Source organism: Acromyrmex echinatior, chromosome 4 (genome assembly GCF_024713525.1).
Source record: "Acromyrmex echinatior isolate Ae372 chromosome 4, ASM2471352v2, whole genome shotgun sequence".
NCBI classification, from domain to species: Eukaryota; Metazoa; Arthropoda; class Insecta; order Hymenoptera; family Formicidae; genus Acromyrmex; species Acromyrmex echinatior.
This window is the reverse complement of record NC_141855.1, coordinates 16,732,800-16,753,984: the sequence shown is the minus strand read 5'-3', so window position 1 is coordinate 16,753,984 and position 21,185 is coordinate 16,732,800. Positions and strand designations below refer to the sequence as shown.

General features: G+C 28.2%; 2 protein-coding genes and 1 long non-coding RNA gene across 5 annotated transcripts; 1 reads left to right on the top strand and 2 right to left on the bottom strand.

Moving 5' to 3' along the window:
* Positions 1–1,635: 1,635 nt before the first annotated feature.
* Positions 1,636–17,079, bottom strand: LOC105145540 (Neprilysin 5). Of its 3 annotated transcripts, XM_087405138.1 has the most exons (19): positions 16,853–17,079; positions 15,764–15,891; positions 10,941–11,272; positions 9,431–9,500; positions 9,203–9,300; positions 8,064–8,117; positions 7,864–7,921; positions 7,324–7,514; positions 6,872–7,106; positions 6,493–6,742; positions 5,733–6,009; positions 5,441–5,599; positions 5,038–5,273; positions 4,697–4,806; positions 4,549–4,607; positions 3,857–3,905; positions 3,491–3,677; positions 3,015–3,191; positions 1,636–2,228 (listed from the first exon to the last, which is right to left on the bottom strand). In XM_087405138.1, exons 3-19 carry the CDS (start codon positions 10,954–10,956, stop codon positions 2,055–2,057), a joined length of 2,400 nt encoding a protein of 799 aa, XP_087261264.1. In that variant the 5' UTR covers positions 10,957–11,272; positions 15,764–15,891; positions 16,853–17,079; the 3' UTR covers positions 1,636–2,054. The 3 variants fall into 3 exon arrangements, with proteins under 3 accessions (XP_087261264.1, XP_011053467.1, XP_087261265.1); XM_011055165.2 differs by lacking the exon at positions 15,764–15,891; XM_087405139.1 differs by lacking the exons at positions 9,431–9,500; positions 10,941–11,272; positions 15,764–15,891; positions 16,853–17,079 and having other exon boundaries at positions 8,064–8,145; positions 9,203–9,292.
* A 769-nt stretch (positions 17,080–17,848) lies between these two features.
* Positions 17,849–19,902, bottom strand: LOC105145539 (hypothetical protein). Its single transcript, XM_011055164.2, has 3 exons — positions 19,799–19,902; positions 19,372–19,407; positions 17,849–18,735 (listed from the first exon to the last, which is right to left on the bottom strand). Exons 1-3 carry the CDS (start codon positions 19,808–19,810, stop codon positions 18,508–18,510), a joined length of 276 nt encoding a protein of 91 aa, XP_011053466.1. The 5' UTR covers positions 19,811–19,902; the 3' UTR covers positions 17,849–18,507.
* Positions 18,639–19,320, top strand: LOC147910046 (uncharacterized). The gene is made up of 2 exons (XR_015544743.1): positions 18,639–18,776; positions 18,853–19,320. It is a non-coding gene; the product is annotated as an uncharacterized LOC147910046 (long non-coding RNA).
* Positions 19,903–21,185: the final 1,283 nt, after the last annotated feature.

Below are 21,185 nucleotides of genomic sequence, written 5' to 3'. Positions count from 1 at the left end.
ATCCGTGCCATGCGTCTCTGAACGAGTCGAGTTGAGTGAAACATAGCACCGAAACGAGCAGCAGCTCATTGTCAGCTATTAATTTGACAGATTGACAGATTTTGTGGTTGGGACGTTATCACGTCACACGTCACTACGTGCTCCAGTGTTTTTCCGCCGTATATGATCGTTCTGGTTGTTTGTGTGTGTTCTAAATAAAACGTCTTGTTTCTTTCTTAACGAAGTGTCTTCATTTCCGCGATTTTTCTACCATCAGAATAAGATTGCATAAAAAATTCAACTTATGCAACAATCTTGAGCAATAATGAAGTAGTCAATACAAAAATAGAAAGGAAACAAATATTCTTTACAGTATCATTCATTGGCATTTTTGACAAAATTAAAAACTTTTTAAAGAATACCAATACATAGTCAACATAGCATACAAAAATATTAACTTAAATTAAATTAAATAATTATATTAGAATGCATAAAGATAAACTTTTACGAATGATGCATAATGTAGGTTAAAATCTGTTGGAAATCACTCAGGATTATCTTGATAACATGTGTTCAGATCATCGGTTGATCCCATTTCTGTAGTTTTACCTTAATAAACATAGAAATCATATCAACTGAAAAAACAGAACAAAGATCGTAATTATCAGAATATTATCTGGAACAAGCACATGATTTTTATTGGGATAACGTTAAGATATTAAATGAAGAAAAAATTATTGAGTAAAAGACTCATATTAGAAATGATTTTTATTTGAAAATAAAAAAATAGTTTAAACATTATATGTACAGTCAGACACGAATTTATTGGACAAAGCGTATAACAATTTATTTATTAATAATTGACGTTTTCTTCTCTTTAATATTTTCTTTTATCTATGGTTAATTTGCTACTGTAATAAAGAATTGTTTAAATGTGTCATAACGTCCAAATAGATGTCAATTTTGTACTCTTAACAAATATCATGTAAGTTTAAGAACCTAACCATGTTTATCTTTATAATTTTTAAAATAGACTATTAAACTTTATAGTTATTATATAATTATTTAACAATGTTTCAATTATTATTGTATAGTGCACCGGGAAATCCAATGATTTCGTTTGAACGACATTGAAAAGGATTCGAATCAAGAATCGAAACTTGATTGATTTGTCTAAAATATGTAAATAAATAAATTTTATTGCACCAATATCTTGTGATTGACTCCAAAAGACATCACCTCATGGACTAATAAGTCTACTAATACATACAAATTGTTGAAATGTTTAATTATATTATATACAGTCTCTCAATCTCTTTTTCTCTTTATTTTATTCCTAATTTTAATTTATCTTTTGAATTTAATTTCTTATAAGTAATTTCCTACGTAATATTTTTGCACTCTAATAAACCAAAAAACAAAAAAACTTCTTCATTAATCCAATATTCTATCCTTATCGAAAATAAATATAAATAAGTATTGCAGCGATCAAAGACAACAAGATAGAAATTAATGAAATGAAACTTAAAATATTTATAGTATACTAGTATAATTTTAGATTCTATACAATCAGAATGAAAAAATCAAAGGTACGGAATAGACATTTAAAAATTGTTAAAACATTATTAAGATTAAAAAGATATAGGGGTTAGAAAATTTTTTTTATGGAAATAAAATTCTTTTATTACAAACATTATTGAACCACTTTTAGATTTCTTGATAGGTTGTATCAACCAACATATCAGTGCGAAAGACTTTACCAAATTACATAGAAATAATTCGTCAATATATAACGAATAGATAATAAAGCTATTGCAGCTCATGCACAAAACTTTGTAAATCTATATTAATTCTCACTTATTTAAATTCGAAATAGAGAGAACATAAAAATTCTATTATTTGATATTGTATTATTACAAAATTTACTAACTCTCGCGAGATAAAAAATTAATTGTTTTAATTAACACTAGATTATTATTGTTTTGCACGTAAGCTTGCTAGCCTTATAAATGATAAACATTTGATTAATCAACGATATTAAATAATAAACATTGTCTATGTCGAAGACGCAAGTTTTACCACAAACGACACTTTTTTGATGGATTCATGGTCGATCCTGCTGGACAATTCCATGCAGTGCTAAATTCTTTGGAATTTCTGAGTACAGCTTGAAGTCTCACATGACCGGGACAATGAGAATCTTCCATCATCCACTTTAGTGATGTAGCAGTATAAGATTCACACCACAACTAAAACAATGATATAATTAACATTTACTCACAATTTGAATAATACTAGGAACAATTTTCACAAACAACTTATTTAATAAAGAGATGATATATATCTATTTAGCATAAGCGAAAATGTTTTTATGTTACATGTCACATAATTATATAGAGGAACACACACACACACACACACACACACACACACACGCGCGCGCGCATACAGTATCGTATCTTAATATCGTAAAATAAATTAAAAGTAGATTGAAAGAACGGAAGAATAATAAATTTTGAACAAGTAATATCAATCAATTTGTTATTAGATGAATAATATATATCAATTATTGTTATTGATCTCGTATAATTGAATTTGAATTTAAATAAGGCAGCAAATAAAAAACAAGCAGAGATAAAACTAATTCTATAAACTATTGATTATGAAATCATTGAAGAATTTTACAATTTGTTAAAAATATACAAATTTAAATGTGAATCAAATCTGGTAATTCCGGATTTGTCTTTCTACTACTTAAGCCAAGGAAAACAACAATTTTTATCATTAAATCCCTTAAACGATTTATTAATGACTTCTTTCTCATAAAAATGTAAAATTGATAAGAATATGGAAATTGATACATAAAAATGTTTAAAATATCACTTAAAATGTCTTTTTTGCTAATTGGTTAAATTTTTTATTTTACTACCTTAAGCGTCCAAAAACTTTGTGAAGCTAAGAGATTTTTATTTGGATATACCAAAATATGATGATTAGGACTTGACTACTATGTTATAATTGGACTGTTGGCTTACATGCGCAAAAGAAAGAAAAAGTAATTGTTCGTGCGTAAATTGCGTGAATCCCGGAAGTAAAGGCTCATGACCATGTCGAGCCTTCCATCTCTTATAAGCGACGATGGCCTCGCGAAGACCACCATTATCGGCGATATTTTCTCCCAAGGTCAGTTCGCCATCGATGTAATCGTCGACCTATACAAAACATTAACTCATCGATATGATCAGGTTATTCAACATTAAAATCAGGTTATTTAACATTAAAATGTTAAATATTAAAAAGACATTACCTTAATTAAATATTTTAATTAAAATTTAAATAACATTTAAATAAAATTTTAAAAAATTGTATATTAAAAATTATCTATTTATTTAATATTTGAACTCCCTCTTATTGTTTTATTTTATCACTTCTTTTATTTCTTAAAAGATGGACTCTTATTAAATAAACTTTTTTAATACCAAACGTTTTGTAATAAAATTATTAGACTTGCCTCAACTTCGTAATAAGTATTATAGTGATCTATGAAGCACTGAGTTTTGTCCGAGTACTCTAAAATGGTTTCATTGGTCCACCATTGCCGGAGATTTCCATCGCCATCGTAAAGCCGACCGCTAGTGTCAAATCCATGAGTTAATTCATGTCCAAGTACTGTACCGATGGCGCCATAATTTAAAGCTCTGCAATTATTTAAAAAAAGATGCAAATTTTTTCTTTTTTATTATATAATGACTTTACGAAAAATTCATGCTTTCTATTATTTATTTTCTACACTTCTTTTTACTTATGAAGGTATTTACTTTTGTATTATTTTTTTGTACATAAAATTAATAATAAAAATAATTATTTCTATTCTTACTCAAGACCCAATTCATAAAATGGGAATTGAAGAATTCCAGCAGGTATGGCTGCATGTATAAATAGTGAAAGAAGAAAGGATATGTTAATGTAACATTGATGCAACAATAAAAAAAGATAATTTTTTCAACTAACAGATTATTAACAATGTAATATATTATACTGTCAAAAAGCATGAAAAATTAAATAAATAATTACACAATTTATAATAGAAACATAAGACTGTATTTTTGAACTTATTTTTGAAAAAACAGTCTAATGTAAATATGTGTAATAAATATATGTAATTGTGTAAATATATATTTTTATATATACATATATTTTTATATTAAACAAAGAATTTGCCAAAAATTACGTACAATTTTTCTGTGTTATTGATATGTACGAACATAAAGATGCAATATAATATGTATTATCTATGTATTATCAATACGTCATATTTATATACCTATTGTAATATTACAAAAATTTATACATAAAAACTATAAAATATACTATTATTATTGTGTGTAATTTTTTATTTAATACAAAATACTTATACAAATTAATACTAATTTAAAAAAAAAATTGTATATATTTCCACTACCAAAAAAATTGCATATTTTTTATACATATTTATATAATTTTACATACTTTTTTAATAATGTATGTATGTTAATCATTCTTTTAATAAAGAATTAAATTGTTACATACTTATATGATTAAGTTGAAAGGTATGAAATGCGTTTACATCAGTAGGATCAGTTGCCCAACTAATCACCATAATAAAGCGAAGCATGTACAAAAAGAAAACCTTAGTACTAATTTTTACAGAAAATACTTTTCAAAATTTTTTACTTACTATGATTCGTTGAATATATTTTCGTCGTGCAGGTTTGTCCACGTGTTGTTCAATTGCACTTGAACAATTTGTACCATGTTCGCTAAGTATCTTGTTTCCGATAGATCTATCTAAACATTATTGAATAGATGTTATGCAAACTATGTACAAATAATGCTATATTTTGTAAGATAAAATAAATATATGTATATTATAAAAATAAACATAAACATAAATATATGTATATATATATAATAATAAATTAATACAATTAAATGAAAAATTTTATGTACGTAAAATTTTCGCAAAACAAAGTTTTCACTATTTTGTAACTACTATAATTAATTTTTCACAAAACTTACGCCTTCGTAATATTCATTAAGCTTCTCCTCGTTAAAGAGCCATGTGGGAAATCCAATTTCATACTCCATTTTTTGGCTCTTTTTGAGTGTTGCTGTTTTCGTCGATTGATCCATCCAATCTGTCTTAGCGACAAGTGAGCCGAATGCTTCTCTTATATCCTCTAACATTTCTTGTACTTTGTTAACTTTATTTTCGTGAAATGTCGGATCTACGAACATCCACGATACCGCCATTCCTGAAAGTCGATGGACATTATTAATTGAAAGCAGCTAAGATATATTGTAAAGATACGTTTATTAAATCTAAATATAACATTTAAAAAATTAGATGTTGATGTAAAAATTAGATGTTGTGTTGCATATATTATTTACGAAAAGATTTATTGAAGTTATAGATAGATACCCATTAATTTATTGACAATTGATCCACAGAATAACGATTTTGATTCTCCTACAACTTCCACGTCTGTTACCTTGCTAACATACTTATTCCAAATATCCCTGAGTTTTTCGGAAGCATGAGGTACCACAATATCCACAACCGTCCACCAAATATAGCTTTCTAAATCAATATTGATTCGAATTTTTGAAATATTTTTTAAAAAAGTGAATACTAAATTTAAATAGCAACAAAAATAATGTAATTAAGTCAATTATTTACTGGATTATTATAAATCAAAAAAATATATACATACCTAGGACTTCTTCCTCGAAACAAGCTAATAATAATGCAACTTCTTTCAAATACTCCAGATTACCAATTAGAACTTTATCCTTGTTGTCAAGATTCAACTTATCGATTCCCTCAAAAATGGATTCAATAAAAGGCCGCCAAATCGGTGTAGGAGTGAGAGACAAATTACTATCTATTACATGATCATCTGTCAATTTTTGTAGATCGTCTATTAGCATATAATCACTATCGCTCAAACTTTCTACGGAAATACTCTGATTTTGATCTGCACGAGCCATCTGTCAAAGAATTAAATTCTTGTATTCTCTTAAATAAATATATAATATTTTTCAAAATATCTCAATTGTATTTTGGAAATTTATTTTCTTAAATAAATATATAATATTTTTCAAAATCTAATTGTATTCTGGAAATTGCACTTAAAAAAAATTTTACAACAAATATTATAGAGCATGATAAAAATAGAGTTTTATTCTAACAAATTTGCGCAAAAACATTTGTTAGATTCGATTTATACTATTTATGACAAAGTCGAATAAACGTACTTAATGCATATTAAAGTCGTTATATACAAATTGGTATAAAGATACATTTAATATTATTATAAATATAAAAAAAAAGTTAAACTGTCGGTACATTTTGTTGTGCTATTAAGTAAAACATGTATTTTATAATTTGAAATATTTGCATTTCACTTTTACACTGATCGTCAAATTAAATCAGTATATATCAGTATACATTATTAATAAAAAAATACTTACATCATAAAAAAGATTGCTAATATTGTAAATCCCTTTAACAAATTCTTTTAGTACTTCATCTTCAAATATCGATTCATTATCTGAGGAGCATTTATTATCAGAGCCATTGTTAATAATGTATTTAATAACATCAACCATATAGGTTAATTCGGCATCTTCGTTCTCGCTCAACATGACTTCGTCATCTAATTCATCTAATTTTCGCAATCGCGATCTGATGGTTTGTAATCGCTTCTCTAATTCTTTATCGCTATTATTATTATTTTTATAAATTTGTATATTACGTGTACTAATTACAACATTAAATAATTTGCAAAATATTTAAAAATAATAATATAAAATATATATATTATTATAAATATAATAAAAGTATACGTACGTGAGAAAAGGATTAGAACGAATCGGAAGATGGAGATAGAGTATGTTCTTACTCTTATTCTTTGGATCGGGTATGACTTCAAAGCCAAAGAAAATGTCAAGGTCCAAAATTTTCTTTACGCTGGCAAGTTGTTCGACATAATTAGTCGTTTTATTGGTGACAAACGGTATCATAGGTAAATTTAATAACTTCAACAGGTCGAACATTGGAGACAAATCGAGTTCATTCACGGTATCTGAAATTTATCTTCTAATAAGAAATATTCAAAATTAAAAGATAATTTATGTAACATTAAAATTTCATTTACAATATATTTTACACATACTGTTATTAATTATTACTTGGATATTATATGTGTATTATATGTATTATATGTATTTTAATTAATATGTTTCTAATTATAGCGTTTGTTTCTTTGACATCTACCTAATTAAACAAAAACAGCAACGTACACACGTCCATACAGCTGGTAAACAGAGTCTTGGCCTGCATCACTGCCCACGGTACCTCACTTGCAGAGATATTGACTATTAGTAGATCTCTTATTTTTCTGTACATGCGATTACTGCGCTCGCTAAACCAGGAATTCGTCAGACTGGAATCCGGAATAGGATGCTCTTGCGGCCATCTACCGCACGCATATCTATAAAAATAGAGAAAGCATCGCACACTATCAGATAATAAATGTATAAATTATAAATTAATTAATTAAATAAGTTTATAAATTAATTAAATAAGTGGATTAATAATAATAAAATATCAGCGTCAATTTCTATCCTAGAAAAAGAGGATTAATTTATGACATGATTGATGTCTCATATAAACGAATGAAAGCGAAATACGTGAGTGCAATATTTGCGTGACACAGAAATAATAAATTTGAAGAATGATATTGCAATTTTGTGTACGATATACATTTTACAAGATGCGCATCACATGACCAAGGTATGACATAATAGCACGCACGTCGCGTCGACAATAAATTTACTCACTGATAAAAATCATCACAAGGATCTACGGACTCGTTCATAGATTCCTTCAAACTAGCAGCTAGGTGGACAAAAAAGAATAAATTGTTTCCAGGAATTCCATTATTTCTTTTTTTATCGGTTTTTTGTAATGTTTGTTTATGTAAATAATAATGCAAATTTATATAATCACTCCATTAATATAATAACTGTATACTACTTACCTATTCGCACGCAATCCTCGCTATCACATATCTTCATCATATTTTTACACGCATCTGCAACAATATGTATCTATAGAGCATCCTAAAAATTTTAAGAATATTTTTAATGTTGTTAGTTTATCACATTTTCCCAATTTTTAATATATACTAATTTTCATTTAATTATCTTTTATATGTCTTTATTTCTTATTATTTTTATATACTTTAATATTCTTTTGTATATTTTTAAAATTAATTTAATTAGATTATATAATTTCGTTATTTATTTTTAATATATTTAATCGAAAAGCATTTTGATAATTTTATCGTAAAGAAATTACGCTCAGATTGTATCAATTGTGGTTTGAAAAATGTCCAATAATCCTAAGGAATACTTTGCATAATATATATATAGCTTAATTTTAGAAATCACGGTCACATGTAGAATGCTAGATTATCGCATAAGAATGATGAACACGCAACAAAGTTGTTCCAAGGAACAACCCGTGATACGCTGCACAATCCATAGGTATGTTTGCTAAAATATTTACACAATGTCAATAGCGATCGAAGATATGTTAAATGGTTTCCCAATAATTTGTCAAGGATATGTAATTGCAAAGAAGATATACGAGTATAAAAGCATTGTAAGAGTTGAGTCATTTCTTTCAAACTGAAAAGTATTTTCCGGTTGTTATATACCTGCTACAAGGAGTTATATGTACCTACTATAATTTTGATAGAACTCACAGTTACAGAAGTTATACGATATTGAGACATAAAATGACTAATGCAATGACATTTCAGAAATTTTAAATGTTTTAATTCCGATTTGCATGCATTATTTTTTAAATATATTATTTAATATATTATTATTTTCTTAGCACAAATATATGTGTATTAAAATATATGTGTATTAAATAATACTCTTATCATAGTAATTTATATTTTGTTTGTTAAAAAATTAAAAATATATAATACGTATTTTTTTTAATGATTGATACATAATATATAATTTCAAAAAATATATTTTAATGTAATATATAATTATATAAAATTACATATATACATACATACATATAATATTTCAATATATAATAGATATATTTTTAACATAGTCCCGTCTATAATAAATAAGATATATTAAAGAAGAAACTTACAAAGTACAGCGAGTATCATAACTGTTATGGACAAGGCACCCACCAGAACGAACAAAATTATCAGCGACAGATTGGAAATCAGACTTTTCTTCTTGAAGCTATAAACATAATAGATTTAGTTAGAAACTTTGATTGATCTATTTGCAAATAAATGTATGTCACAATTTAATGAAGCAATTTAATGAATTATTATCGAGAGAAAACTGTCAATCTCGTTTTCTTACTAACAAGGTTTTCCTGGATCTTATCGGTACCAGGTGATTCTGGCTGCCGATTGAGTAAACGGAACCTTCATTCTCTGAAAAAAGAAATAATATGAAAACAATAGTAATTACCAGTGAGATAAACTATGATATCATTTTAAAAAATAACAATTATTACGTAAATTTAACCTGCATGTTTAAAAGAATAAGCATTCTCATTGCCTATATTGTTATTATTTTTAATATCAAAAGTCTATTAATTTATTCTATTTATTTTAAAAAGTAAGTCTTTGTTTATAATGTATATATCTACATTATTTTCTAGATAACATTTGTAATAATATTTGTAATACAATAATATTATTATAATTTTTAAGTAATGAAGAAATTAATATCATATTTAAAAAATAAGTAAATTTTTTTATATATAAATAATTAAATTATATGTGTACGTACAATTTATATTTAGTTTACATAATTCTCAGTTTATTTTAATTTTATGCCTTTCTTTTAGGAAAGCAATTTATTAAATTTAAATAATAACTATCAACACACATCAAAAAAAAAATTTTCGAATAGGAATTATCTATCACATACAATAAATTTTTTTTTATTATAAGAAATTATGAAATAAAGTATTGAAAAAATTAATATTTCGTTTTATAAAACTTTATTAAAACTATTGAGCGATTTACGTTTATTAACAGTAGATTTTTATCTTTATATAGCCTAGTTTGGTTATCGCATATCAAAATAAGGTCATCTTAGCGTTCAATAAATTAAAAAAAAAACAATTAAAAATAAAATAAGTTTTTTTTCAGATAATATCAAAATTGATTTTTTTTATTTTTTTTTATTTTTTTTTTAATTTTTTTAATCAAAGTATTTCAAATAAACGAAATCTTTTTGTATAAATATATACATATAACTTTTTCCACATAATTTTCAATATTACAATACATAATAAAATTTTTTGTGCAATAATATTAATTTATGCATTTTAAACAAATAATGCTTTTATTATTAATAACAAAAACAATAATAAAATTTAAAATAATTATGCTAATTAAATAAATACAAACTAAATATAAATATTAGCAACAAAATATGATTTATGTATTAGTTTACTATTTTATACAATTTTCAACTGTGCTTTTTTTCTCATCTTTTTCTGTTAGATTTATTTTACTGAATACTTGTTTTATTTCTGAATATGGAAGAATACGATTACATAAAAGAATACAATTGAAAAAAAGAAACATTATTATTAAAAATTAAAAAATTAATGTGTAATTTTGCGGTTAAGTTTACATTATTATATTATTTTTCCATTGTTATTACGTCTGTTAGTATTATATCCGCAGTCGCAAAAGCGAGAATAACAGGCTCGTAATGTAAAAACTGCGGAAACTTTTCTTGACTTCAACTTTAAAATATCACCGACTACGAGAACATTACCGGGTTATGTACGTACATATGGTGCACCGGAAAAGAAAAGTCAGGTAGACAAGCTAGCGTATAAAAATATAACTTACTGCGCTCGTTGTTCATGCTGAATGGCCCACTGACCGGATCGAACTGACGACACTGAACACCGAGTCGAGTCAGACAGACAATGTCGAATGTCCATACGTTCACATTTTCCCAGTGGTTCTTGTCGTACGTCGTCGTAAAACCAATAACAACGGCGACCAAACGTCAATTTTCCCTTCCGACCATCCGCGATAACACCCACGTGTAACGCGCCTGTGAAAAATGACTGACACCCGGTATCGTCTGAACATCATTGTTGATAGGACTTCAACCCTTTCGATATCATCAAATACAATAATTTATGCTTATATCAAGGATGAAGCAAGAATCTCCACTGAAAATCAAAAAATTAAATAATAATTTCTTCTGTATTATACATTCTAAGAAAATGTGTGTTAATTTTTAAAAAATACAAAATTTATATCATTTATCTAATATAATAAATATTCAAACGTGTTATAAAAAAATTAATTCTTTTACAAATATACTCAAAAAAGAAGTTTCAGTTTAACAAATTAAAATTTTTTATTCTTGTCTCCATTTTTCAAACACTTAAAGAAGTTTTAGTTTTAAACTTTTCAATAAACAAAACATTATGTGTTTGAATTTAAAACATTATGTGTTTAAATTCAAATGGATAATGTTTTGTGTAAAAATTTGAAATTAAAACATTTTTAAATGTTTAAAAAACAAAAACAAGGATAACATATTAATATCTTAAAATTAAATACTTCTTTTTATAATGTACTTTATTAATTGTGTGCCTGCATGCATACGTGCGTGTATGCGCATGTGTGTGTGTGTGTGTGTAGGGAGGGGGGAGGAGGGCAGAAAATTATTTTTAATTATTTAACATATTATAATATTTAAAATATTTATAAAAATATGAGTTTATTTCATAAAATTTTTTATATTTCTACTTTTTTATTCTTGTAACTTTTATATGCATAATTTTTATTATACAAAATAAAAGTAATTAAAAATACAAAAAAAAATAATTATCTACAAGTAAAAATAATTAAAGTACAAATAATTATTAATGCTTATACATTAGACAATAAAATTACGTTTTTCTGCTACAGTAAATGTTAGGAAAAGATTACTACATTTGCAAAGATAATGTTTGTTCCTTGAATGCGCAGGTATAACTTGTATTTCAAAACAATATTTTTTTTTTTAAACCATAATTCGTTTGAAGTTTATGCTGATTAATCGTAAATCAATGAATATTATTATTTACGTTATTCGCTCTCCCATTTATACCTGCGTCACGAATCAGATTAGAAATCGTGCTCGACTTGTCTCGTGAATGGTATTTGCCTATACGTAGAAATTAAAGTTGTATATGTAAATTAAAATGAAATAAAGTAATAAAAATGGATTTAAGACCTTTTCTCGTATGATAGAATCATACGAATGTATAAAATCGAATATATAAAAGTTTAATTTAAGTTATACGTATTATATTAAAATAATAATGTTAACTAGACATGAATAGTGACAGTAATAAATAACCCTTGCCTAAGCCTTTTAGTTTCCTTTCAAATCATTTTATTTTATACCTTTTTTCAACTGAATTTCTGCAGGAAAAAATGAAATTGTAACGATTTCGTAACGATTTCCGTTATTTCCACCTTGCGCAAAGTGAAATACACCTTTCTCACGCGATCAGTCGTATCGTGATAGTGATCGGATTACAAACGAAATAATTAACAATTATTATTATGGTATATAGTACGACACCAGAGTTGGCACATGCCTGCGAGCTATAGCCACGCTATTAGGAAGCTTTATTTGCGTAAAAGCACTTCCTCAAGGTAGTTACAAAGTACAGTAAACGTTTATGTAATTGTACTTCCGTTACGAACTTCTAGTTGCATATATAAGTCTCATTGTACTTTCCAATCTGGCTCAAAAACGAAGATTTAAAATAATCACACGCCAAATCTAAAAGATAAGCCGAAAGAGAATATCTTTCTTATTAAAATTAGCTAAAAAATAATATTTCTATTGAAATGAAATTAATAAACAAGATCATATTATTATACTTTCCTCTATTCCATATATAGTATAATTTTCTATATTCCCTATTCTATACATAAAATTTAATTCACATTAAATTTTTTGTTATATAATTTTAGTGATTTTTGTGATAGTGATAAATGATAAAATAAAATAAAACGATAAAATAAATCTAATAAAAAAATTAATTAACTTTTTATAAAATATGTATAATTATATTAATTATGTCGTGTAGAATGTTATTATTTTATTAATTTACAATTAGAAAATTATTAACTAGAAAGCTAACGATTAAAAATGGAAATAGAACTATACATTAATAGATCAAAAACGCTAATAGATAAAACCACTTATATAATTGACCATTGTTATAAAAAGCTGTCATCTTGATATCATAGTTAAGATATATTGAATATCAAAAGGACAGAACATGTCAAGCTTATAACGCACGTGCAGCGGGCGGCGTCCGAGGAAACACGTTTTATCGCGGAAAAACATTCATTACGAAGAGAGAAAGTATACAACAACGCGCTACGTAATGTACCACACGCTGCATTCATTATTCATGCAACCGCTCTATCGGATAGATAGCATGCGATCGCGTATTTGTGCTCCCGTTATTGGGGAAGTTGCTCCAGTTCCTCGGTAAACGGTCAATAGAAAGGAAATTTATTTCGAGTGGTGCCTGCTGCTCGTCTAGAATTATTATGATTTCGAGACGATGAAGACACGAGTATGACGTATACAATCGATTACATCCTCATAAACAAAGATAAATCGATTAAGAAAATCTACAGTTCTTGACATCACAAATATTTCCTCAATTATCCTCAAAAGAAAATAATTCGAAAAACACAAAAAATTTTTTCTAATTAAATTACAATTAATAATTTAAAAAAAAGGATTTAAAATTAAAAAAGAAGAAAAATAAAAACATCAGCGAAAGTCAAATAAACTTCCAATTTTTGAAGTTTGATAATGAAGATACATTTCAAGTTTTCATTCATCCTTCTCAAGCAAGTTATGACTTTCCACTATAAATTCAATATCATAGTGTAATCTGTCAAGATAAAATTGCGTACCGAATGCATCTCCCGATTGCATCCACATAAATTCAAATAGATCCATATCTAACTGCGATTGAAACTCGAGCATTAATAGTTCCTCCAGTTGATCGAGAGATATATTTGTCGGAATAGTAATCAAGATTTATCGTCGTGAAATATGTGCTACTGGCAGACTAGGCGACTGGAAACCTAATTAAATGCCTGTGCATGTAAATTATTATATTGGTACTGGTGTCATGCATACTTACTAGTCAACTCTACGCTCGAATGATTATTACTCGACTCGGGGGCGTGTTCATTAACTTGGGGGCTCGATTTAAATCAACGATATGCAACATTTTCTACCAACTGATTCGAATGCGTAGACATTTCAATAATTATCAGTCTAATATCAAGATACGTATAACATACGAATTAATTTACATGATCTAATAATGTGGAGATATTACCTTGTTTTTATCACTTTCTCTTTTTGTCGCCTCAAAAAAAAAATGAAATATTTCATTCTAGCAAAAGAAAATTATTTAGAATTAAAATAAACTTAATAAATATAAAAATAATATATTTCAGACAAAATTTAGTAAAATAAAAAGTTAACATTAAAATGTTACAAATAAAGAAAATTTACTAAAATTTAAATAAAATAATTTGAAGATATTACAGGTGAATAAAAATTAATAGGAAATTATTAAGAAAAGATCAGTTTAATAAAGAGATAGAAGATTAATAAAAAAAGGTAAATTGCGCAAATAAACGACTTCGTGATCATAATAGATAATATATCTCGCGTGATCGCATTTTGGGGCCATAACGATTTTCTTTTTACACTGTCATTATAACGCGAGGAAACGAATATTCGTATGCAGAAAAAGCTTGTCGCAAGCAATAATTCGCAATGCACCTGATTGCTATAGCAGTCATAACTGTATATTTGCCAGTCGGCTACGCACCGCTGCGAATTGAGCTCGCAGCAATGTTTTATGAAGAAAACATCCGTTTTCATACATTATTCTGGATAGATTGGCTGGCACATTCTACATTCTCAAGTTTCAATGCTTCAAATGGAAAAATTGAAAATCTCTAAGCGACGTACAGTATAATTATAAATGGGTGAGCAGCGTGGACTCTCCGACATTCCGCGGTAACGTTCACTTTGATGTAAATGATTCGTTCGTGCTATTTCAGAAAATTAATTGGAGAACGTAAGAATTTTCAATAGGATACCGTCATATCTATTTTAATTTTGCATAATAGAATATCTGACTCACATTAGTTATTAAAAAATAATTTTCCAATCCATATTTTGAACTTTAAATTAAAAGAATCAACTTTGGAAAAGAATTTAAAGTCTTAAAAATTAGCTTCAAGCTTTAAAATTAATTAAATCACTGGAAAAATATTGGAGTCGTTTTCTTAAGTTTTTTTTAATTCATTTATTTAATTAATTAAATTTCATGAATTAAATTTAATAAATTTAAATAGTTATTTGATTTAATATTACAATTTTTCCAGTTTGATATAATTTATGTAAATTGTTTAAATAAAAAATCTATGTTTAATAAATGTGTGCACAAAGCGCAACTAAATTTTGCTTTCTCTCGCAAGCATACGAGAATCCTTATAAGATTTCATAAGAATGTAACGCTAGCATGCGCTAACATAATGCTGAAATCATTGCATAATATTCGCGAATTGGATAGAAATAAAGCAAAACGATCGCGTAAATAAGAACATACATTGGATGGAACAATCGTGCAGTCGGATATCGTGTCCCTTTTCCGCAGTTTCGCCGAGGTATAATACATAATTCTTCCTTTCCTGTTACGCAATCGTTGCTCGAAGCAAACTGCAGCCAGAATGTTTTCTGAATGATCAAACGGATAGTAAAGACACTCGTAAACCTCTCATAGAAAAGCATCGACGTGATGCTGAAATCACGCAGTGCGACCACAAGCAATTCTAAGAGAACTTAATGAGATTAATAAATCGAATTCTTTTTGGTATCAACTTTTAACGAAACCTCAAAGTCATTTATTAGGTGTTGGAATTAATTCGTAGCGTTTTTTAATGAAAGAATGTTATTTTTCAACAGCAATCATTAAAAAATACATTACTGCACGTACTCGACTTCCCCTCACTGTAAAACGCTACGAATTAATGCCACACCTAAATATACTCATAATCTAAAACAATTGATTTGTATAAAAAAAATAATAATTACAACAAGAGTTAGTATAACAAAAGTATTTTAAAAAGTACAAAAATCGATATCTATTAATAATTTTAAAATAATGATAAGATAATTAGGTAATTAAAATTTAAATATTGCAGAAAAAAATATACGTTGAACGTTATTATTCAAAAGCTTAATAATAAGAATAGACTAAACATATAAGATATTATAATTAAATAAAATGTGTAATCTTTAATATGCATTGTTATACTTTAGAATAGCTTAAATGTTTCGTTATACTTTAAAAGACATATTTTAAAATCTTAATAGTCCGCCAAATTTTGACAATTCCTAAAAAGTTTAAAATTAATTATTTCAACGTAATTATCGATGATTACAACACATCAAATTATATCACCATCGGCAAATGTATTACAAGATGGCTAGTCATTTTGAAAAAGAAACATACTTAATAGTAAAGGTAAAAAATTTGTATAACATGGCATTTGGTGTCAAAGGGAATTCATTAAAAGTTCGTGCAATAGAACTAAAGATACAAGAAATTTTTAAGTATCTAAATTTTAACATAGCTAAAAAGTTGAGACCACATGCGAAAATCTTGTTGAACTATTTCGATGTAGCGAGCTCGTACCGAAGCGCATCGATGACAGTCGTCATCCGTGATACCGTTGATGCATTTCTAGCCTCGTGAATGAACGTCTCCCCTGTCAACTGATGCGGGAACGACGATGGAACGTGATTGCAGCAGATTTTATAATTAAGTCAATTATTTATGTGTGAAAACATGCGCGATTCGCATCGCGGCATCGGATGCACGACGCGCGACGAAAAGAATAACAACCAGCTTTAGGGTGGCTCTGTTTGGACTATCCGTTGCTCGGCGACGTTAGATTGATTCGCAGTCGGGCCGTTTACATAAAGTTTCCAGAAGAAATGGATATTGCAGTCTAACGGATATGCAATTCGTTCCGAAAGGATGACTTTAAACGTCCGTAAGGAAGTTGTAAACTTTTTTAATAAAAATAATTTCTTTTCATAAAGAAGATATCCTTAAAACTATACACTTGAATGAATAAGACAAGAATATTAAAGCCACTCGTACTCATTGAATAAATATTACGATCAGTTTATTCAAGTGCACTTTGTTAAATTAATCCAGTATCAGTTTGTGCAATCGAATTACGTAGTCGAAACCATGAAATACAGTTGAGTAGCAACATTAATGAGTTAACTACGCGAAATTGACGTATTGTTTGACCGTTACTGAGAGTTCACAAGCCCGCTATTGAGCTGTTTTGCATGATTTGCTTGATACATATTGCACCATTAGCAGTTCTCAATGAGTTTCCAATCCAATAAACCTCAATAAATATCAAACAAACCGCGAATTTGTTTCTCGTTTTATTTAGATTAATACAGTTTTACTTTTAATATCTTTTTTTACTTTGGTTAATCTAGCTCTCGTATTAAAATTATTTGCTTTTTTAATCATTATGGCATTTTGTTTTTTTCTAATCTAATCTTACATATGTGATCTAGTTAAATAACTTTCATGACGTAACGCGATATTTTGCAATTACGAGAGATATGTACTTGGGGTGAAATCGAATAAAAAACAAACGATGCATTTTATCACAAGACGTAAAAATCGACTTTTTATTTATAAAATAAATAAAAATTGCTGCCGGAAGACGAATAGTGGGGACAGGAAGAAATGGCCGCATGATGTTATGGTCTCTTCTTTAATATGCCGCACAGAATTTTGATGTTGACGAAATGAGATGGAAAATGGAAATAGACGAAAGGACCCAATTGTTCATCAATGTTCATACGATGCGTGTCATATGTAGCGTCAAGGTAAAACGAAAAGATGAGAGAGTGTCGGGGGGAGGGGCTTTTTTCAAGTTTGATTGCCTGGTCTTTCTGGGAACGGTCCTTGGGAGTGGCCCAAGTCATGGCAGCTATCCTGAGGCAGTCGAATTCCATTTCGATCTGCCAATATATTGCAATTTTTTTCGCAACGGTATTCCTCCGTGATCCTCGACCCTCGGACAGGAGATCCTCGACCATCGAAGCCAGATATCCATAATCCTCGGCGAGCGATCTCGCAGAATTGAAACGTCTTGCCGAAGAGACAAAAGAAGGAACTCTCGACAAAGATTTCATTCGTTGTTTCGTTCACCAATCGTGGTGGTCGCTGATTTGCTGCCTCATATCAACCTCAGGATGACGCGTTCGGCATGGACCACTCCAGACCAGCGAGTCTGCTGGCTCAGGTGATGGGATCTAATGCCAGCCGTGTCCGTGTCCGTGGACGGCCACGTTGGCGACCTGAGGCTCGTAATGCGGCGCCGGGATGTAATGATCGACTCCCACCAAGTGCGGGTGCCCTATATGAGTTCCAGAGTAGTGAAGGCGGGTGGTGTGGTCGTTACCGTGGAGGGCGAGCGGAAGAGTTTTAGGGGCCGGAATGGCGGGTTGCCCATTGACATGGATGTGCTCCGCATAGTGGCCCTAAACATAAAAGAAGACAAGATGTTTTATTAATCTCTAAAGTAACTACTCTCACTTATCCATGCTATTACGTAACTGAAGTGATCGGAAAATCTAATAATCTCAAAAAATTTCCAGGAAACATAGTCTCCCATTACGAAATTGCGAGTGAATGCAAGAGAGTATTATAGCTTGGATAATAGGGACTTCGGGACGGAAATTGCACAAATGAGCGTGATCAATTTGATACAATTGCGGCTGGATTTCGACATCGAGATAATAGATTTAATTAAGCAGAAAATTTAATGATAAGTCTAGGATTATAGATATTGATACTCTTCAGCTGTTGCTTTACGTTTAATTATCTTAAAACATTTCTATTAATTTCATATTAATTTTTAATATTTTAATATTTTGTTAGAAAATAGTTATATTATGTAACTGTTTAATTATTTGTAACTAGATAATTATAATGTAAAATTATACATTTCTCTATAATAGATTATTTCTTGATAGCATGTAATTTGTAATTTATAAACGGCGTATTAACTTAGAATTCGATAAAATAATAATATCCAGATATGTGAATAAAGAGAAAAGTTTTACGGAATATTGTTAAAACTAAACTTTTTAAAATAATAATTATAAAATACTTACAGCACTGGCAACCGCCACAATGGCGAACAGAACAATCTGTAAGAGAACACACAAAAAATAAAAATTTAATATAATAATAAAACATAATATATTCAAAACTTTAGACAAGTTCTAATTTAAAAAATTAACTCTACCTATAACAATATAATAAATAAATAAATAAAAAGAAAGAATAATATACCACCAGACAAATAAAAACTCAGAAGAAATACAAGTAAAATAAAATATGTCAAATAAAAGATATACAATTTTAACACGATACATTAAATAAGATAAAATTAGTTAAATAATTAAGTATACAAGATTTAATATTTTTCTTTACATAAATGTAATGTAAATTCTATATACAGATAAAAGCATGTAAGTTGAAGATAAAACTGAGAAATCAACGTCGACGAAGTCGTTGCGAGTGAAGGGAAAAACTTACGAAGAACTTCATGGTGGCGAGCGATGGTTTTTCTTGCGTTACACTAGCAAGCACTATGTCTTCAAGGGGCGACGCAGTATGCTTTTATAGCAGGTCCCTGCCCAAGTCCAGACCCACTCTCAGGGCGTTAGGCGGGGGTACGTCGCACAGACCCCTTTCACTAACCACGCGACCGACACCCTTTCGGGCCCCCTTGTTAGGTGCCCGCCCAACCGCGACGTCACACCTTGTCACGCTTTCAATATTTTCGATATCAATGATGTCACCCTTAAAGATACTGATGCTGAAGATCATGAGATGTGGACCATCAAATAGATGATTATCGTTAATCTTACACAATAATCGATAAGTGGGTATGTATATGTAAATGTGAATGTTAGATAAAATATGCTTTACTTGCATAAAGAACGGCGTGTTAGATCGCGATGTTAAATTACAATGATTAGATCGACAATAATTCACGCAATCGATAAGATTTTTTTTTTAAGGAATTACAGCGTTTCTCATAAGATTCTCGTAGAAGAATTGATTTAGATCTGATCTATGATCTGAGATAGACTTATCTATGTGTGTATATACATATAACTTAATTTTCAAATTATTTCTGCATTAGCAGAAATTAGCTCTACATTAATTTTTATCTAATTTTAATTATAAAATTTATTTATCCTTTACGCAATTTTATCAAAATTTTCTAAGAGGAAAATTGCATGATTTGTATTATTATTTTGTATATTATAGATTTTATTATGATTACAGAGAACATAAATTTTAATACATATATGTATAAATATTAAGATACATAAGTTTCATTATTTCTCAGCAATATTTTTTAATTGTAAAATTGGTTTAACTAATTGTAATGCTTAACAATTATAATGATTTAATAATTTTAATGCTTTAATTGTTTCATTTTTTAATTACCTAGTTCTATTCAAGCAACATTTATACAATATATATGCATACGATTTGATTAATAATTTATTAAATGCAAAAATCAAGAATGAATTTAAAATGAGAAACAAAAAATTATATTGCATTCTTCTAGCTAGAGGTAGGCTTCTATTATTAGTGCATTCTTCTTACAACGTAAAATTGTTATTTTCTTACATTTGTTATAACAAAATTTACGCGTCGAGATGTATTGAAATTAATATCAAATTAACTTATTTTATCATAACAGTTGCTAAATATAATAATTATTTTATAATTATTTCATTAAAACGAATTCACGCTGCATAGCAAATTTTTAACTAATAATTTAATTTTAATTAAATAATAATTAATCCTGTTTGCAAAGTGGCCTAGTTTATAAGCAGTACAGGCAAACTTTCATAAACTTTTAAACGCAACCTCGTACAATATATTAACTTGTAAACAAGTGCCT

Coding starts and splice junctions, on each gene's coding strand:
- LOC105145539 (XM_011055164.2), bottom strand. Junction 18,736..19,371: donor TTGTGGCGGTTGCCAGTGCT/GTAAGTATTTTA, acceptor TTTTATGTTTAG/GGCCACTATGCGGAGCACAT.
- LOC105145540 (XM_087405138.1), bottom strand. Junction 6,743..6,871: donor CGTTCTAATCCTTTTCTCAC/GTACGTATACTT, acceptor TAATAATAATAG/CGATAAAGAATTAGAGAAGC. Junction 3,906..4,548: donor CTTTCAACTTAATCATATAA/GTATGTAACAAT, acceptor TTATACATGCAG/CCATACCTGCTGGAATTCTT.